Genomic DNA, 19,322 nt, shown 5'->3' on the forward strand with positions numbered 1-19,322 from the left:
CTTTTCCAATTCATTTTACAGATGGGAAAACTGAGGCAAACAGGATTAAGTGACTTGCCCAAGTTCCCATAGTTAATGTTTCAGCCTAGATCTACACTCAGTTTCTCTTGAGTTCAGGTCCTAATGCTCTATCTACTACATTTCCTACCTCTCCCACATCTGAGTCGTCTTCTTTCTGTGATATCTTTGGGGAATAGATCTATGTAGTATTGCTGGGTCAAAAAGCATATCAGTTTAATTAATAACTTTGGAAACATGGTTCCAAATTGTTAACTTTGCCAATCTGATATAAAGTGTTGCCTCGGAATTTTTTAAATTTGCATTACTATGATTATTAGTAATATAGAACACCTTTTCATATTGCTAGTGATAGCTTTGATTTCTTCCTCTGAATATTGCTTTGACCATTTAACAGTTGAGGATCATCTTTAATACTTAGAAATTTAACTCCATTTTCTGCTTTTCTCCTAAATAAGAGGTTTGTCAGAGAAATTTGCCTCAAAAACTATTTCCTATTTACCTTCTCTCTTCTGGTTTCAGCTCATTGGTTTTGCTTGTGCAAAGCCTTTTTAATTTTATGTATTTAAAATTATCCTAATTTTCTGTTATCCTCTCTGTTGTTTGTTAGTTAATTCTTCTCCATTAGTAGATATGACAGGTAATTTCTTCCTTTCTTTTTTAATTTGTTTATAGTGCCATTTTGGAATTTTTCTTAGTATAAGATAATGAGATGGAGCCATTTTCTGCCATATTGCTTTGTATTTTTCTTTTCTTTCTTTCTTTTTTTTTTCCTGAGGCAGTTGGGGTTAAGTGACTTGCCTACAGTCACATAGCTAGGAAGTATTAAGTGTCTGAGACTAGATTTGAACTCCTGATTTTAGGGCGGGTGCCTTTATTTTATGTATATATTTTATATTTATCATATATATAATGTATAATATTTATTTTATTATTTATTATATATTAATATAATATAAAATAATTACAATTATTTATTATATATATACACATATGTATAGATAGATAGAGATATATAGATATAAATGTGGATAACTTAATGTGCCTTTATTTTACATGCTGCAATTTTACTAGTTACAATTAGTTTTTTAGTTGACTCTCTTAATAAGCCATCAGAGGTATCATCTGCAAAAATCTTGCTCTGCTTTTAATAAAGAACTGGTTTTAGCAACTCACAAAGGTAATGTTTTTGTGAGTGGAGCCAATGTCTGCGCATGTGTTCAACATTTCTGAAGTCAGAGGCTAAAACTTTCTCTATGAAAGAGAAGGAAAGAGATTGCTTAGATGATTAGATTGGGACTAAAAGTCCCAATCAGACATTTAGTAGTTCTTAATCTTGGCGAAGAAAACAAGCAGCCTCCGAACACAGACAGGCTGTTTATTTCGACTGAAGTCCCCCCTGATTCCACAAACCATCCTTCGCACAACGACGCTTTTCTCCTGATGGAGTTGCCTGTTGGGAGACACACAGAGGCTGAGTGAGGGATCACCTGGCCCAGCAGCCGCCTCAGGCCCTCCTGGACAGCTCCAGAACACACAGCCCTCAGGGGTATGACCAGCCTGGGCTCACCTAGACAGCACAGCACGATGTTCCAAAGTTCACCCTGCGCAGTGTCTGTTCTCTTGAACATCTCAAGAGAGATGGTCCAGGGGATCTGGTGCTGGGTTACACTACACTACAGCTTTGTGGGAGGGTTTTTCTCAGCCATTCATTCTGACAACCAGAGGTAGAAGTGGTAGGAGTGAAAAATGGCAGGCCCAGAGACTCGGGCCTACGTGCAGGACGTGGAGTTTAGATCCCTTTGACATCTGTGCAGACAAGCATGCATGTGTGCACGTACAAGCATCACACACTGAGGGGTACTTCCAGGTCCTTACCTAACATGTTGCATATCGTTGAATTTGTGGAGGACTTTGGGATGCTGATGAAACATTTGGTTGTTTTATTTCAGCTTTGCATGATGATATCACCAGAAACTTTGGAAAGTTTCTTTCCATATACCCACAACCCTTCTCAACACACATTTTTATCAACATTTTGCAGCTAAAATTGGGGAAGGACAAATTCAGAAGTAGTACAAGCACATTTCTTCAGGGGTGCTGCTCTTTGGTTGAGCCCGAGGCTATTATGTAAAATAAAGGCAGTTAATTTTCCAGCTAGTGCTGCCTCTTACAACTTGAACAGAACAATTAGCTGGGGTTAGCAACTCATTAAGCAGTCTCCTTATTAGTTTTAAGAACGATCATTCTTTTTTTTTTTTTTTTTTTTTTAATTTAAAATTTGCTTTTGTAGTATGAACTAAGTTGTCAGCAAATATAAACATTGTAATGTACAGAGAACAAGGAAAATTGTGCAGAAGATGTGAACTAATGTGTACAATATAAGCCCGATGTGATGGTACATGCCGGAGTGTCCAGAATGCTCAGGCTGATGGCTCTCAGGTGAGGGAGTTCTGATGTGTATTGGACTAAGCGGTTCAGTGAATCCTTGGGTCTGGGAGAACCACCAAGCTACTGGAGGAGAGGCAAATTGGCCCAGGTTGAAATGAAGCAAGTCAAAGGTCCCATGCTGAAAAGCATCAGGAATGGGAACCACAAGTGATTAATGCACTTTCAGCATTTATGCTGAAACATAATGAACTGAGTCTTACAGGGACCTAAGGAAGCCTTAGCTTCCTTAAACAAAATGAGAAGACACAGTCTCAAAGGAAAAAAAGTACCCACACATACATGTATGTATTTATGTATATGTGCACATATTACACATATGTACATATGGTTTCTTAAACCACATAAATATATATTTCATATATATATATAATGTGTATGTATATACATGTGTGTCTGGAAGGATATACATGGACTTTTTAAAGTGTGCATGTGTGTGTGTATCCTAACAAAAAAATGTGGTGTCCCCTTTTTTTATTTTATTTTTTTCTTGTGCATTTTTAAAAATGTTTTATTGATGCTTGTTCGGACATATCTGTTCCTACCCATTAAGCTCCCACCTCACTTCTAAATAGAAGCCTTTCCTTTTAATGACCTATAACAGATTATCCAAAGAGAACCCAGTTTTTATTCGCATACTTGATGTACTTTGCTTGATGCCATTCTTTGCATCAACTTCAGAGCATGTACAGGTACTCTGTAACTATTTCCTGCCTGCTTATTGTGTGGCAAACAGAGGAAACTAAACCTGGATGTGCATATCGTCCAAAGCACTAATCGTCCAAGTTGACCCATTTTTTTCCCATCCAGGAAAGAGAGTCAAGGACTTGTAATAAACAAGGTGGGGAGACAGGCTGCTGGCCGCAGGCCCATTACATCCACCTAGTCCAGCAAAACAAATCAAGGTATTGACTGTCTGAGAATGCATTCTGGATCTCAGCCACCAGAAAGGTTGTCACTCCTGCAACAGTAAACTCATGCAATAAACTCCCTTGGCTCCCATTTACCTCCAGAATCAAATAAAAATCTTCTATTTAGCTTTTAAAAGCCCTTCATTCATACTCTGGCCTCTTCCTACTTTTCCAGTATAATTATACTTTGCTCCCTTCTATGGATGCAGGGACACTGACTTTCTCTCTGTTCCTTGCATGTGATACAACATCTCCAGCTGCATAGCATTTTCTCTGGCTATTCCCCAAGCCTGGCATGCTCCCCCTCCCACTTCCACCTCCTGGTTTCCTTAGCTCCCTTTAAGACTCAGCTCAAATTCCAACTAAGATTTCTTTCCCTTTTTTTGTTCCCCATCCCCAGCCATCCCCATCTTTACTAGTGCTTTTTTTAATATTACCTTCCATTTACACTGTACATATCTCATATATATCTCATATATACATTATAATGTGAGGTGCTTGTGAGCAAAAAACATATTTTAGCTTTCTTTTTTTTTTTTTTTTTTTTTTTTTTTTGGCAATTGGGGTAAATGACTTGCCCAGGATTACACAGCTAGGAAGTGTTAAGTATCTAATTTCAAATTTGAATTCAGGTCATCCTGACTTCAGGGCTGATGCTCTGTCCACTGTACCAACTAGCTGCCCCCTTTTTTATATCCTTTGTGTTTTAACACAGTGTCTGGAACATAATAAGGACTTTCTTAATGCTTCTTAGCTGATTGAATATTATTCACTGCTTTCTTCAGAGTTCTGAGGTCCTTCAAAGTCAGGGTCCTTAACATCATTGTTGGCTTCCTATATATTTCCCCAAGCTCTGTTCATTTCACTCTTTATCACTGTGTACATCTCCTGGGTCCGGTTCTGTGTCTCCCCAATTGGGGCTGGAGGCAGGAAGGGCTGGAAGTGAGAGAGAGAGCCGGGGGGAGGCGGGTACTGCCACTGTCAGAATTCTTGGCTCTTTTGAGAGAGAGGTAAGACAGAATGAGATATTTATGGGCATGAACATTATGGAATTCTATCTGGCTTGACTCTATATATAATTTGTCACAGGGGTTCTGGTTTTTCCTTTTTTTTTTTTTTTTCAAATTGAGGAAGAGGTGGAATAGGAGAGAGAAAAATAAGTGCCTATTAGTTGAAAAATAAAATGAAGAAAAAAGATAAGAGGATAGTCTGTTTTCTCAAAAAGCGTTCAACAAAAATGTTCTGCCTCATAGGTAATGCGTAAGACTGAGCTGTGGAATTAGGGGAAAGTTGGCAAAGTCCTCTGGAAATTGGCTAAAGGATAGGAAACAAAGGGTAACGTAAAAAGCTAAAAGGAGGTTAATTGGGACGGGCCTAGGGGAATAGGGTTGGGGCCAGCTTTTTATTATTTACATATAAATTACTTGAAGGATTGTACAGGGAGAGTCTTCCACTATTTGGCCCACGAAGCGGCATTCGATAGGGTCCACGTGGCAAAAAGGACAATGCAATTAGGGAAAGGATTTAATTTGTCAAAAGGTTTAGCCTGAGAAGCTGTCCTCTCTAGAGCCTGAGAATGTAGGCTCTTGCTATTTCTTTAGTGGCCAGACCTCCGTTTTATTAGTGGCTAGGCTGTGGGCTGCAACAGCCAATGGCAGCTCAGGACTTTGCATTTCTTCTCTCCAAAGACAGCTTGGAATTAAACTCTGGCCTCCTCAGTCCTGGGACACTTTGATAATGTTAAATTCAGGTGCTCTTATTAACCCAGATGGAGATTCAGAGGCATAGGAGGGGCTTTTCCTGTTGAACTGTAACAAAGAAATTAGTCACTCGAACCCCTTGTTGATCGGAGCACTTATTTAACAATTAAGTTTTCCATCCTACAGCATCAAAGAAACTTCCTGCAGGGATGTGCTCACAGGAAGCAAGCAGTGTTTGTTAGGGCCGTGCTATTTGGCGGATGTGTCACTGGGGCTCCCTGGATGATGCATCCATGTGTAGAGCGATCAGAATCACAGAACTGGGGAGTTGGGGGGTAATCCCGTGGTCATGTAGGCTGAGTATCCAGGGTTAAATCCCAGTGACTTTGGTTGAGAACCTTAATTCTCCATATACTTCAGCATAGTTGGGCCATCCTGACCTGTGTCTTGCCACTGAACTCAGATGACTCCAGAGGAGAGAATGGGGCTAGTGACTTGACCAGCCTTACCTCACTTCAGTCCAGTTCATTCTAAGTCAAGACGTCGCCTTTCGGATGTTTTGGGGCCTCTTTGAGAATGAAGGTCAAACGACAATTTCAGCATGGATCCTTCAGAGTCCATTAAAGGCCAGACATGATGAAATCCCTACTTTTCTTCTAATATTGGATGCAAATAGGAATGTGTTTCTAGGGAAGTGAAGGGTATTCTTGCATTTTTGTAATTGGACTGTGACTATTTCCTGTTAGAGCCTCCTACACAAGGCCTTTCCTGGGCTCTTACTCCCCTTCCTTTCTTATTATTCCTCATCTCGTGCCAGAAATAACCTTGTATTTACTTCTTTGTGCGTTTTTTTATTTAATTATCTGTGGTCATCTCCTCTTCTTCCCACTCACAGTTTAATATAAACTCATTGAGACAGTGGCTATTTCAGTTTTATATCCATACCTTCTGAGATGGTCTGACATCTAGTAGGTGATTAATAAATTCTTATTAATAGGTTAAATCCTATTGCCTAGCATAGCACCCAACACGGACAGATAAATGGTTATTGGTAGGCTACAAATTCAGTATCAATTTTGTGTCAGACATTGTGCTAAATTTTGGGGATACAAATACAAGAGAAAGACAGTCCCTTCAAGGGACTTACCTGCTAATGGGGGGAAAGAAAATACAAAGGGGGGGGAGGGAAGAGAGAGGGCAGCTTGAGGAACACTTGACAGGACACATTTCAGGGTGAGGAACCTCTGAGTGCTAAGGCAGGGTACAGGTGTGACAGCAGCTGAGGCAGGCAAAGCTGCTGAGGTGGCAAAAGCCAGAAGGTCAGGGGCAAAGCCAGGACACAGAAACTGAGGTTTTTTTCCTTAGGGCAATACTTTTGTTCATAAGACACAGTGGATGACTGTCCAGACTTCAACCTTTATAGTTTCACGGCAGTCTTGCTCTCAAGAGTGTCTATTTTTTAAAAAGCATCCAGGTATGATCTTTCCTTTTGGATTTTTCTTGAGTCATTTGTAAGAAATGTCCTTTTTTTTTTTTTTTTTTTTTTTTTGAGTCATTAGTAAAAAAAAAAAAATGCCTTTCCCTCCACTGATTAGGCTGCAATGGGTTGGAACAAGAAGGGGATTTTTAAAAATAAATTTTTACAAATAACTTTTATTCTTACATCACCTATATTTTCCACTCTATCCCTTCCTATTTTCCCAGCGTCATCCCTTATGCCAAAGTGTTAAAATGACAAATTATTTAAAAAAACAAACAAAAAAAAAAACCCCAGCAAATCCAAACAACACATACAAAAAAGTTAATGTTGGGCAGTGTTCCATTTCCACATACTGTCAGCTCCGCAAATATAGAGGCAATGCATGAAGTAGGGTGATGGTCTTCTCATATTCTTTATTTGGAGCCAAGCTAGATCATAACTTCTATATTTATTATTTTATCGTTCTTCCCACTTACATTATATGTGTTCTTTTCCCAGCTCTGCTTATTTCCTTTTACATCAGGTCATCTAAGTTATTCTGTAGTCATTTTTTACTGCGAAGTAATATTCTCTTACATTCATAAACCTCCGTTTGTTTAGCCATCTGCCAAACAATTCTCCAAGAAGTGTTGCTGTAAGTATTTTGGTATTTATGTAATTTCTCCCCCATAGACCTAACATTATTGTCCCCAGATCTAAGGATATGGATGTTTTAGTCCCTTTCTTCACATATTTCCAAAATATTTTCCAGAATGGTTGGTTCAGTTCACAACTCCACCGAAAATGCACGCGTCTGCCTGTCAACGTTTGCCACCTGCTTTTTGTGTCTTATCTCCTTTGAACTCCCAGAGAACCTAATAGGGTAGATCATACAACTATTATTAGGCCCATTTTTCTGGACGAGGAATCTGTGACCTAGGAAGATTTAGCCATCTCAGGGTAATATAGTTGGTATATACCGGCAGCGTCAGTGTTTGCCTCCAGCCTTTGGCTGCTTCCATCTGAAATTTTATCTGGTAGGGTGGCAGAAGAGGGGTCCTGAGTAAGTAGATATTCTGGTTAATTTTGTCCCTCCCCATCCCAAGCACAGGATAAACTCCTTAAATAAGCAGACCTTTGCCATGTTTTATTTTGAAACCTTTGTGCCCCAGACACCTAGCATCCTATAAATAGTAAGCACTGAATAAATGTTTGTTGAAGTGATGTACTTACTTGTAACAGAAGATGCATACACAAAATTGATTTACCATTACTTATGCTAACTAGTGCAGTAGAAAATTAGATTTATGCTTCTCAATGCTAGCAAACTTTATTAATCAGATGCATGCAAGCAGTTTATATTATCTCTATTGGACAGTACAATCATTAATCTCACTAGGATCAAACCACAAACCCAATTTCCTCAGGCTTCCCAGTGTATGTGGCTCATCTTGAGCCTTAATGGCAAGACTCCCTTTCATCCCAGGCATAGGCCATGTGTCTCGCTTCAAGGTGGTTGCTTGACAAGTCAGCAACTCCCAGGCAGCTAATGAGCACTGCCCTCGAGAGAACATGGAGAATGCTTCCGTCTTCGTGTAGGGAATTCGGGAGCTGGCTTGGGTCTCGATGCAAGGTCAGGCTGAAGGCTACAGTGTCTCTGGTGGGTTTCTTACATGAGTGTTAACTAGTTAACTCCAAAGTTCTGGTTGATGGCCAGTGACCTAATTTGTTTGCCAATTAATTTGATTGATGTCTGGGGATAGAAACCAATCACATAACCTCAAAATCGTTTATCGTATTTTCCCATTGATGGTTTGTCCTTTCTGGGGGTCCCATATGTTAACCAATTGTTCATGAGCGCACATATGTTGTTTATGAAGCTGTACCACACATATGCTTATCCTAATATTTAAAAACTAATTATGGGGAGGAAATCAAAACACTTTACCTCAAAATGGTGACCGAATACAAAATCATTAGTGATGTCAAAGTGTAACAGATTTATTCTCACTACATTACTAAGCACTCACTGTGTATTCCAGTACTTTGCTTCAGACTTTTGAAAGAACTCCTTAAATTTGGGGAAGTACATCATTTTCCTTGTAAAGTCTCAGGCAGCACATCATAAAATTGTTTTCTTTGTTAGCCAGTTATAAGAGTTATGAGTTATAAGAGTTATAAGGTTATAAGAGTTGGAAAGACAGACAGACAGACACGGATGAGTCTTAATCTGAAAGGATCGCCCGCCGTGACGATATCACAAGTGCATTTGGGTTGTGTGTCCAATAATATTTATCAAGAACATACCTTGTGCAGTCTTGGTAAAATGTAAAATGAAAGCAAATGTTGGGCACGGTACACTGGTTTAAGTCATTTACACTGTTTTATTTGCACAATCTTAGCCCTCTAAAGTTTTCACTTAATCCAGTAGAGTCTCTTAAAACTAGAGAGGGTGTAAGCGTAAAGCAGGTCTCTGAGAGAGCAAAGCTATGCAAGCTGGCAGAGCTGTGGAGGTCGCCCAGCGAGGGCTTCAAGGGCAAGTTCCTTACGGGTCCTCCATCATAATCCCCTCTCTGCTTATGGTTGCAGGTGAGAGTCTATGATCTCACACAGTATGAGCACGGGGCAGATGACGTGCTGATTTTAGCCACCGATGGACTCTGGGATGTTTTAGTGAATGAAGAAGTGGCTGAAGCAATCACACAATTTCTTCCTAACTGTGATCCTGATGACCCCCACAGGTTTGTGTTTTTGACTATGGTTTTAGGGGTTGGCCGTCCAGCGGCCCTGAGGGTAGCCAAAACATGGTGGTGGTGGTTGAAGTTAATAAAAACTTTTCTTTGCTCAAGATCATACGGACACTCTAGGAAACCTATAGTTATGTGCCCAGTTATAGACTGTGAGTTTGTCATCTGAGGTCCAGCTTAACTAAGTATAAAAATGTTTATTGCCAGAGGGCTGGCCACCAGGTAAATGATTTCTTTTCCAGCCACATAACCTTAGCAAGACAGTCTTTTAAAGTGCTGAGGGAGTTGTTATATGCATTAGAGGTGGAACACCCTCCCCAACCAAAGCTCAGATCCTTGAAATATTGAAGTAATAAAGCCTGACACGGATGGTTAAACATCATAACTCAGAAAGGATATCTCATCAGGGTCGTTCCTCCAGGCAGCTAAGAGTATGTCTTAAGATAAACCTAAGATCTATAAGTATTTATGCCTTTTCGGGTCTATCAGGGGCATCTCTTATTCGAGGAGAGTTTTTGTGTCCTCATTGCCCACTAGTCAGAACAGTAATAGCTCATCCTTTTGCCTTTATCAGTAGTGATAACTTGAACTGCCCCTTCATTATCCTTAACCCGGCCTGGTGATATTTCTTTGGGATCTTTTTTTAGACCCACAGTAAAAAAAATTACAGAAAGGGGTTGAACTTTGAGTAATAGAAAGACCAATGGAGGTCCTAGAGAAAAGGCATACTCCTTCCTAATAGCAGAAAGGTAACCAGAATATAATTGGTACCCTCTCTTTGACTCCCTCCCCAATATGAATTGACAGGTTTGGGTCCCTCAGAGAGCAGCTATCCCAGATACAAGGGGCTCTATGGGTCTGCCCTCCTAAAAGCTCATGAGCCCCCACAGCTAGTTTCACTTTCAGTAATAGGCTAGTTGACACAGCTCAAAACAAAGGTATTTACTGAAATGAAAAATAAATACAAATAATAAAAACACAACATTCCTTCCGCACACTTAGGGCTTATATTACTTCAAATGCACAGAGCCCACAGACTAGTAGAGAAGCCCATGCTTAGGGAGTACATGCATCCAATACAGATCCCACCTGCAGGGCTGCAGAGGTCCCAACGCAAATCATACTGTTCTCTTCTAGACTGTTTGTTCTGGATAAGTTACTCAGCTGGCCTCTCTGAATTTCAGTGCTCTTCTGCCAGGACTATCTCATCTCCCAGCTAATCCTGGCCAATTCACTGGATTCCTCTCCACCAGATGCTACTTTGGAGGAATGGGGACGAGAAAGAAATGCCTCCTCTACCCTGTGGAATTCTGGAGAGCATCCTTTCTGTCTCAGCTGATTCTTTAGAGTGTTTACAACATTCAGAGAATGGGCTTCATCAGTCTGCCAGTCAGAAGCCTAAGACACAAAAAAGGTTAAGGAGCTCCCTGTTTTAAAGAAATAGTAAAATGTAAGCACATCTTCACACTTTAAGAGCTTAAAACTCTTTGACTACCACTTAACATTTTAAATTTTCATCAAGCGAGCAAAGAAAACCTCATAAATCCAAGGGTCCCTTTTTCAGCTCTTTACCCCCATACATTAATGGACAAGGTGTCCATATAAGACATTTTTGCTTTAATCGTTTTTCTTTATTACAAGGGAGGTTTATGGAAAGGGGGGATGGTCATTGATAAAGACAAAAGTCATCAACAAAACCTTTTTTTTTCAAATCCACTCTAAAATAGCATGTAGAATCTACTGTTAACAAGCCTGTGAAGAAGTCTGTGTCTTGCTGGTGAGGGTGTAGAGGTGCAGACTTTTTGAGGAAGAATATGGCAGTATGCTGTACCTCAGCAAACATTTTGACCCAGTGATTTCATCTCTTAAGACTTTATTTTAGAAAAGGAAAATCGTCCATTTGTACAAAAACACTCTTCTCTGTTCTATTTGTAATAAAAATAGTGAGTTTAGAATCAGGAAAACCTAAATTCAGATTCCCTGTGCAGGTTTCTTTATCTATAAAATGAGAAGTTTGGAGCCAGTGAACTTGGAGACCCCTTCCAGGGTTAAACCTATGTTCCTATGAATTAACATGTCCCCAAAGTGGAAAATACAAAAAGAGTATGGTATGTTAATGTAACAGAATGTAATTATTGTTTCATGCAAAATTTTAAGTGTGAAAAAATTTAAGAAAACATGGAAAGACCTAAACAGAACATTGAACAGAGATGGGTACAGGGGATTGCAACTCTATTTATGTGAAAGAAAAACTCTCTTCACTGTATGTTAGCCAGAGATTGCCAAGGACAATTTATTAATGCAGTAGCATTTCCTCTGGGAGATAGATTCAGAGACTGGCAGAGTTCATTCTGCTAATCAGAATTCCCTCTCTGCCCAGGCAGCTTCCGACTTAAATTTCATAGTAATCATAAAGCAAAGGACAAAATTCAGTAATAGCAAAGAAAAATGAAGACATTTTTGATTGTTCAAACAGAGCAATAACAATAAAACCATCAGAGATATATACCTTGAAGAAGAAGAAAAATCTTCCTGAAAAATAAAGCATCCCTCATCAGGTTCAGGGCCAGAGGGTCCCCTCTCTTGCTCATGATAAACCAAGGGATATTTTGCTTTGATTAACAAAGGGTTATTGCCTCTATTCTAGGCCTTTGATATCTTTGGGGGAACAAAACAACATGCCTGATTCTAGGGAGTCAGCAGAAGTTAAATACCAGAGAAAAGACACTGTTAAAACATTAATGCTTTATAAGTTAGGTGTGTGTATTTACCCATGCACACACACATATTAATAGGACAACTGCAGCTCCATGCTTCCATGTTGAAACCAAATACAAAAACAAGGGGGGCAAAAAATCAGTTACAAGAAGCAGTACTTTTTTTTTTTTTTTTTCCCCTGAGGCTAGGGTTAAGTGACTTGCCCAGGGTCACACAGCTAGGAAGTGTTAAGTGTCTGAGATAGATTCGAACTCGGGTCCTCCTGAATTCAAGGCTGGTGCTCTATCCACTGCGCCACCTAGCTGTCCCCAAGAAGCAGTACTTTTGACAAATCTGAAAGAAAAATGGAACAAAAGTCTTTTGTTATCAGCTGATTTATTGATTCTACTTTGTTAAATGCTAAGAGTTTCCATTATAGCTGTTTGATTATTTGTTTTTATTATTATGTCTATAATAGAAAATAGGGGGTTTATATTTTATATTTTATTATTATTAATATTATACAAAGAGAATTAATTAGAGAGAAAAAAAACAATATGGTAGATCACCATCTTCCAGGATGACCTCCGGTTCCTCCTTGTCCAGAGATTCGATTAGCACATCGTTCTTTTTTGCCTGTTAAATATTTTTCTGCCTATTATTATGTTGCCACCTTTCTCATGTTGATATGAGCTGCAGTCTTTTCTGCATTTATGAACACAAAAGGTCAGAGTCAAGAAACCGAGAATTCTAAGAGCCAAATGACACCAGCCCTCTTTTACGAGTAATATTTGTTGGCAGTTTGGCTGTGTACCTGCCCTTATTCATCAGGACTCTTCTCCATAGCAACAAATCAGCTAGTAAAGATCCGGCCAGCCTAGGAAGCCACAGTGATGTCTCGGTGTGGGTCGTGGGGGGCCTAGGGGTTCTCTGTGACAGGAGTTCTGTCGAAAAAAAGTCACAGAGATGAAATTGAGGATACCTAGCATCCAGAGAAGGAAGTGTACAGCAGATTAAAGGGGAAAAATGAGTGAAGACTGTAAGTCTGGTTTTTGGACAAGAAAAGGAAAGGGAGAAGGTGAAGGGCAGGAGCCAGGCTCAATTCAGACTGGGACAGTAATAATTCAGGATCAGAATTGGAATGGAATGAGACACTGATCCTCCATCCCAGCACGGAGAGGATTCTCCATGAGGATACAGCTCTGGTTCAGCGAGACTCCCGTCTGCACCCAGAAGGAGATCTGCTCAGAACGGGGCGCTGGTGGTGGTCTTTGATCCTCTGACTCTCCGTGGGCCGCACCAATCAGTCCTTGAGCACTGCTTCTGTGCTTTTTAAGAAAAAACTGGTCTAGCAATGACTTCTACCTCCAGGGCACAAAGAGCAGGTAAAGGAGGAGGAAAAGGAAGAAATTAACTTCAAAAGCTGGAACTTCAGAAAAACAGGATTCAGTTTGACTTGGACAAACAGAATCAAACTAAGAATATTTTCACCTGGACTAAAAAACAGGGAGAAGGAGGCAGAAAGGGCAAAGGTCCTAAAAGACAGTCCAGCTCTCAGTGTGGGAGTTAGGGGGAGGGGGAATTAAAAAGGATTGCTGCTGCAGGGAGGAAATGAACGCGTAACCCCTTTTCATTATGGTTCTGAATACTAAAGGTCCCCAGCTCCCTCTTCTCCCCCAATTCTTCCTCGGCAAGAGTTTGTTCACCATACACTCATTAAAAAACAGGAGACTCTGGTATTGGTGACACTTGGGAGATAGAGTTCTATAATCCAGGAATAAGAGGAAACCTGCCGATAAATAGCTTCATAGATTTTGAAGCTGGAAGGAACCTGAGAGAAAGCTAGACCCATCTCGGTTTTAGAGGAAGAAACTGAGGGCCAGAGAGCTGGCGTTGCTCCCCCAAGTAATCAGGAAAGTGCACTTCAAAGCAGAGGCCTGCCCAGCTTCTCTGTCCTGGGCCTGCTGATGTGTGTGTGAAACTCTCGAAGACTGAATTAATATAACATTGTAAACGTGTCTGATACACGCTCCAAGCTGCTTATCCTCATGCCCCAGGGCCCTTCCATCGGGGCCCCCTCTGACTCCAGAGAACCCGGCGGCGGCTGCTGGGAAGGAGTAGATTGCCTGTTCGTCTCCTGCAATGACCTTTGTGAAGGAATGACTGGGGAAAGCAGGAGGGGGGCCGGCCTCCCTTTTCTGGCCGTGCCTCAGTCCAGGCTTGCAGAGCAACATGTGACAGCTGCCCGGACCAGCCCCACTCCCCCTAAGGAAAGTCACACGTTAGGTCTCATCGGCAAAGAGACCAACTTCTCCTCCCTCCTCTCCCCCTCCACCCCAACATGCCTTTCTACTTGGTTGGTCATCCCAGGGGCTCGCTCAGCCCTTTGTGCCCAAGAACAATGAGCTCGGCTCCGAGGCCTCTCTGGGTGGCAGAAAATTCCCGGGGATGCTCAGAGGCCAAAGGGCTGCCCAGAGTCCTCCAAAGCCTCCCTCCCTCCTTCCCCCCCAGAAGAGGGCCAGAGAGTCGCCAGGACTGGTAACTGCAGGGAAAAGAACCCCAGTCTTCTTGCTTTCAATGTCTCTCTTTTGCTCTCGCTCTCCCTCTTCTCTCCCCCCTCTTTCTTTTTTCCTTTTCCTTCCCCTCTATTTCTCTTCCCATTTCCCTCCCTTCCCATTCTTTTCATTTTTTCTCTTCTCTCTCCCTTTTTTTCCTTCTCTCCCTTCCTTTCCTTTCCTTTCCTTCCTCCTCTCCTTTTCCCCCTCTCTCTGTCTCTCTTTTTGTGTCTGTCTATCTCTGTGTCTGTCTCTCTGTCTGTATTGATGTGTGTCTCTCTTTCTCTGGCTCTCTTCTGTTTTTCTTTCCTCTCTCTGTGTCCCATCTCTCCCTCTGTTTCTTTCTTCTCTCTTTCTCTGTCTCCTCTCTTTTTCTTTCTTGTCTGCCTTCTCTCTCTTTCTTTGTGTGTATGTGTGTGTTTTGTTTCTCTCTGTCTGTCTTTCTGTCTCTTCCCCCCTCTCCCCCTCCTCCTCCTCTCTCTCTCTCTCTCCTCTCTTTCTCTCTCTCTCCCTCTCTCTCTCTCTCTCTCTCTCTCTCTCTCTCTCTCTCTCTCTCTCTCTCTCTCTCTCTCTCTCTCTCTTTCTCTCTCTCTCTCTCCTCTCTCTCTTCCCTCTTGCCTGTCACTTTTGTTAGTTGTACCTCAATTTTTCCCTGCAGAAATGAGTAGCCCACTAACAAGTATTATGACAGCTGAGAATCTGATAAGGGGAGGGGGCTAGGAATGATAAAAGATTGGAGAACAAATTACAGGCATTGTTTTCTTTGGGTGACATTCTTACCAAGAGGGAATGCAAAGCAGCATCTCCCTAGCTGGGGTGGATCACCAGGTGAAGGGATCATTAGCATAAAGATGCATTTGTAGCACTTTGACCTTCACAGTGCCCTCTCAGGCAGAAATGGGATGGGAACTGGGCCATACGAGCTGGCCAGCTCCAATACAGCTTAATAGTGCCAGTGCTTTGGGAAGCTACCTCGACAGCAGTGTGAAGGCTACCTTGTGAGCATGAGCTGGGCCCTGGCTGGGCTTTCCCCCTTCCATCTTGGAGTTTGCCCTGAAGTGGAGATCACCCGGCTGGCAGAGGCCGCTCCCTCTCTCCTCCACAGCATCACAAAATGGGCCGCTCAACCACACAACATAGTGAGGAGAGGAGTGAGAGAGGGGGCCGCCAAGGGCAGGCCTGAAGATGCTGTGGGAGCAGAAGCCCCCCCAGGGAGCTGGGGATGTTGGGAGTGAGCAGGGGGCCTGGAGGCGGGAGGAAGGGGCAGGTTTATGTTAGCCCCAGATCCTAAGAAGTCACTCAGTGAGATAGTCAAAGAAGAAGGGCCCCTGAGCTCGGCTACATCGCAGGTCAGTGTCAAGGAAGCATCCTGCAGGCAGAGGTTTATCCCGTCTCCACCTCCTATCCCAGAAGTACAGGTACCTTCCTAAGGAAGGACTCAATTAGCACAAGTTTGACATGAAAACACCTACCATGCCAGGTAGTGGATATCATCATTAAATCTTGCCTTTCAAAACCTCTATAGCATTCCATTTATTTTGGCAAAGGAAATGAAATCTCCTTTTATTAAACCCTTGGGCTGAACTGTTTACTGGCAGGGCCATATGGTTTTCCAGAGACTGAGCTCTAAAAGCAAAAGGAGAGTTTATTTGTGGTTTTTCTTGCTGGCTATTACAAGTTTTAGAACAAACTCATTAGTGTGGGATCTGGTGTTTGATGAATAGATTTGTTTCTTTCAAGTAACTTAGCACCAGCTGATGGAGCATAGGAGACGTAAACTGGTCAGTTTTTGCTGGGACCCTTTCGGCAGTGGACATCCCCCACTTTCCTTTGCTATTTTGTTGGAACATCAGAACGTTTTGCAGAGCTTGGTCAGTGCTGGATGACAAGCCTGTTAAGAAAACGGTTTGCTTGACTTTCTTAATTAATTTTTTTTCAATTAACAAGCATTTATTTTCTCTCCCTCCTACTTCTTCTCCCCCTTGGGGAAAAAAAAAAGCTCAAGCTTTACAACATCCTGCCTGACTTTCTCTTACTGAAACAATGCTTTGGGGAATTTCAGACTAAAAACACCATCCCGGAGAACTGTAAGACTAACCAAGAATGCTAATGGGACCTCTCCTCCTTCCTCTCCCCCTCCAATACTAACCTTACAACTCATGAACTGAGGACAGGAGCAGCCGTTCTCCGGCTTCCATTTCTTGGGCTAGGATAGGAAATGCTACAGGAAGAAGCAGTCGTTACATGGGGCAGCTCTCGGAGAAGGCATTGCCAGGTTTCCTGCCATCTGTGAGAAGAGGCCACTCCTTGTGATCACCCCCATATCCTTCCAGAATCTAGAGGGTGATTCCTCCTGCTTTAAATCCAAAATGTCTATTTGTAAAAAATGTAAGTCCCTGCACTTTCCCAACTGTATTCCTACAGGGCATTCAGAGAGATTCAGTCCACTAATTCTCTGCTTTCTGTTCCTTATTCTATATCCTGTGCGGTCAAAAAGGCAATCTGAAATCTGTACCCATCAGCCACAGAGCCTAAGGCAGAGTTATGTGGAGGGGGGTGCCGGAGTCTACTAACGTTCTAGTTAGTTAATGATAATCATGCTGGAAGAGGAAGAAGAGAGGAGTGAATAACCATGTGGTGGTGGGGGGGGGGGGGAATTATGTGATGGGAGGGGGAGGAGGAAAAAAGAGAAGACAAAGGCAATGACAAACATGGAGAAGACGACAGGGAAGACGAGGAAGACGAAGATGAAGACGACCCACCGGAAGATGATGGCAAAGATGAGGAAGGAGATGACGGCAAAGCTGAAGAAGACAATGGATGAGGAAGATGATGGTGAAAATGAGGAAGATCATCATGCCAAAGGTAAAGAAGACAACGGATGAGGAAGATGATGGCAAGGATGAGGAAGATGATGGCAAAGATGAGGAAGACAACAAAGACAAGGAAGATGATGGGGACGGTGACAAAGACAACAAACACGAGGAAGACAACGACAGCGAAGATGGCGGTGATGATGAGGAAGGAAGAGAAAGAGGAAAAGGAGGAAGAAGAAGAAGAGCAGGTGGTGGTGGTAGTAGTAGTGGTAAGAATAAAAACAATTGCTAATTTTTTTCAATTGCCAAGCATTTATGTTCTCTATTCTTATTCCTTCTCCCACAAAAAAAAAAAAAAGAAGAAGAAGAAGAAGAGAAAAAAGGGAAAGGAAAAGCCTCTTGTAACAGAAAAGCAGTCGCGAAACAAATTCCCATGTTGGCTACATCCATAAATATATCTCATTCCACATATTTAGGCCCAACCCTTCTCTGTAAGGAGATGGATAACATGAAGTCCTCCAGAACTGTGCTTGATCCTTATAGAGATTTTAAGTCTTTTAAATTTGTCTTTTTTGCAATGTTGTCACAGTATAGATTTTTCTGGTTTTGCTCACGTTATTCTGCATTAGATAATACAAATCTTCCCAGTTTTTTCTAAAAATCATTCCCTATCTTCATATATATCATAGTATTATTCTGTTGCATTCATATATCTTAAGCTAACCTCTTTGTAGTGCTTTTGAGGTTTTCAAAGTGTTTTACATATATTATTCATCTGAGTCTCAGCATACCTGTGAAATATTATTCTTATTACCACGCCCTTTTTACAGTTAAGGAAACTAAGGCTGAAAGTGCTTACTTTTGACCTGCCCAGACACACAGCTGGTAAATGTCTGAGGCAGGGGTTGACGTGGACTTCAAGGCCGCTGCCCCCGTGAGTTGGGATCGTTTCACTCTTTCTGAGGACATCCCCAGTGCTTCACCCAGTGTCAGGCACAAAGGAAATGCTTGTTGATTGATGCTAGGCCAGTTAAAATTTACAATGGGAGATAACCCATCTGCACCCTTTATCCGTAAGTCTGGGACCGAGGGCTGTTTCTTGTCCATCCATCTAGAAGGATTCCCTGGTCACCGCTGCCAGTCTCCCCCTCCCCAAGCTGCTGCTTTCCCTGTCGGCCAGGCTTACCAGCGTGGCTCCCTAACCCGACTCCCAGCCTTCCATCTGGCTTCCTTTGCCGTTTTCCCTTTCTCCTCCTCCCCCCAGCCCAGGGAAGGCTGTCGGCCAAGCCACATGAGGTTTGCCAAGCCCATTCCCGCCTCGGCAGCTACTCCATTCTGCAGAGCTTTGCTGATCAATATTGAAAGCTTCAGCCGGAGAAGAAGAATGTTCTCAAAATACAAAAGTTGCATTCCGGTCAGACTCCTCATTAGGAGAAAGTAGATGCTTTACAACTACTTCAGCAGTTCTCTGATGCCGTCCTGACAGCTGAATCTGAAATCGCTGCATTAGTGAATAAACGCGGTCAATAATGGGCCCACAACTGCTATTCATCTACAACTCCCAGGATCCGCCGCCCCCTTCTCCCACCCCACCACGGTCAGGGCCAGGCGCAGCAGCTGAGTCTCTGCTCCTCTCCGGGATCTGGCTAAATTATTTCCCCATTCCTTTTCAGGATCTGCTCAGATTTCTCTTACTGCTGTACTTTTTTGTGGGTGTGGTCATATTTTATTATTTAATTCCCCAAAGGGGGGAAAAAGCAGACTTTACATCTGGGAAAGGTATATATTGGCTAGGTTCTGCCCCCACTCCAGATCCCAACCCCCCCAAGTAAAAAGCCCTCTTACTTACAGAAACATCTGCCTATTCCATCTTATCTATTAAGGTAGGCCTTGTAAAAAGAGAATTCTTGTTCTTGCCAAGTACTAATCTATTCAATTTTAAGCACTCTCAAAGCATTGATCAATTTATAA

The 19,322-nt window shown here is 42.1% G+C and overlaps 1 protein-coding gene across 2 annotated transcripts in view; it reads left to right on the forward strand.

Moving 5' to 3' along the window:
• The window catches only part of PPM1H (protein phosphatase, Mg2+/Mn2+ dependent 1H), a 304,307-nt gene that overhangs the window by 276,444 nt on the left and 8,541 nt on the right, over positions 1-19,322 (forward strand). The window contains exons 9-10 of one of the 2 annotated variants that reach the window (XM_074269760.1): positions 9,126-9,277; positions 10,468-12,478. In XM_074269760.1, the coding sequence (XP_074125861.1) occupies positions 9,126-9,277; positions 10,468-10,630 (315 nt within the window). In that variant the 3' untranslated portion in view covers positions 10,631-12,478. Of the gene's footprint in view, positions 1-9,125; positions 9,278-10,467; positions 12,479-19,322 lie in introns of those variants that run through there. The other variant, XM_074269761.1, reaches the window with a different exon arrangement.

The sequence above is a fragment of the Sminthopsis crassicaudata genome, chromosome 5 (genome assembly GCF_048593235.1).
Source record: "Sminthopsis crassicaudata isolate SCR6 chromosome 5, ASM4859323v1, whole genome shotgun sequence".
NCBI classification, from domain to species: Eukaryota; Metazoa; Chordata; class Mammalia; order Dasyuromorphia; family Dasyuridae; genus Sminthopsis; species Sminthopsis crassicaudata.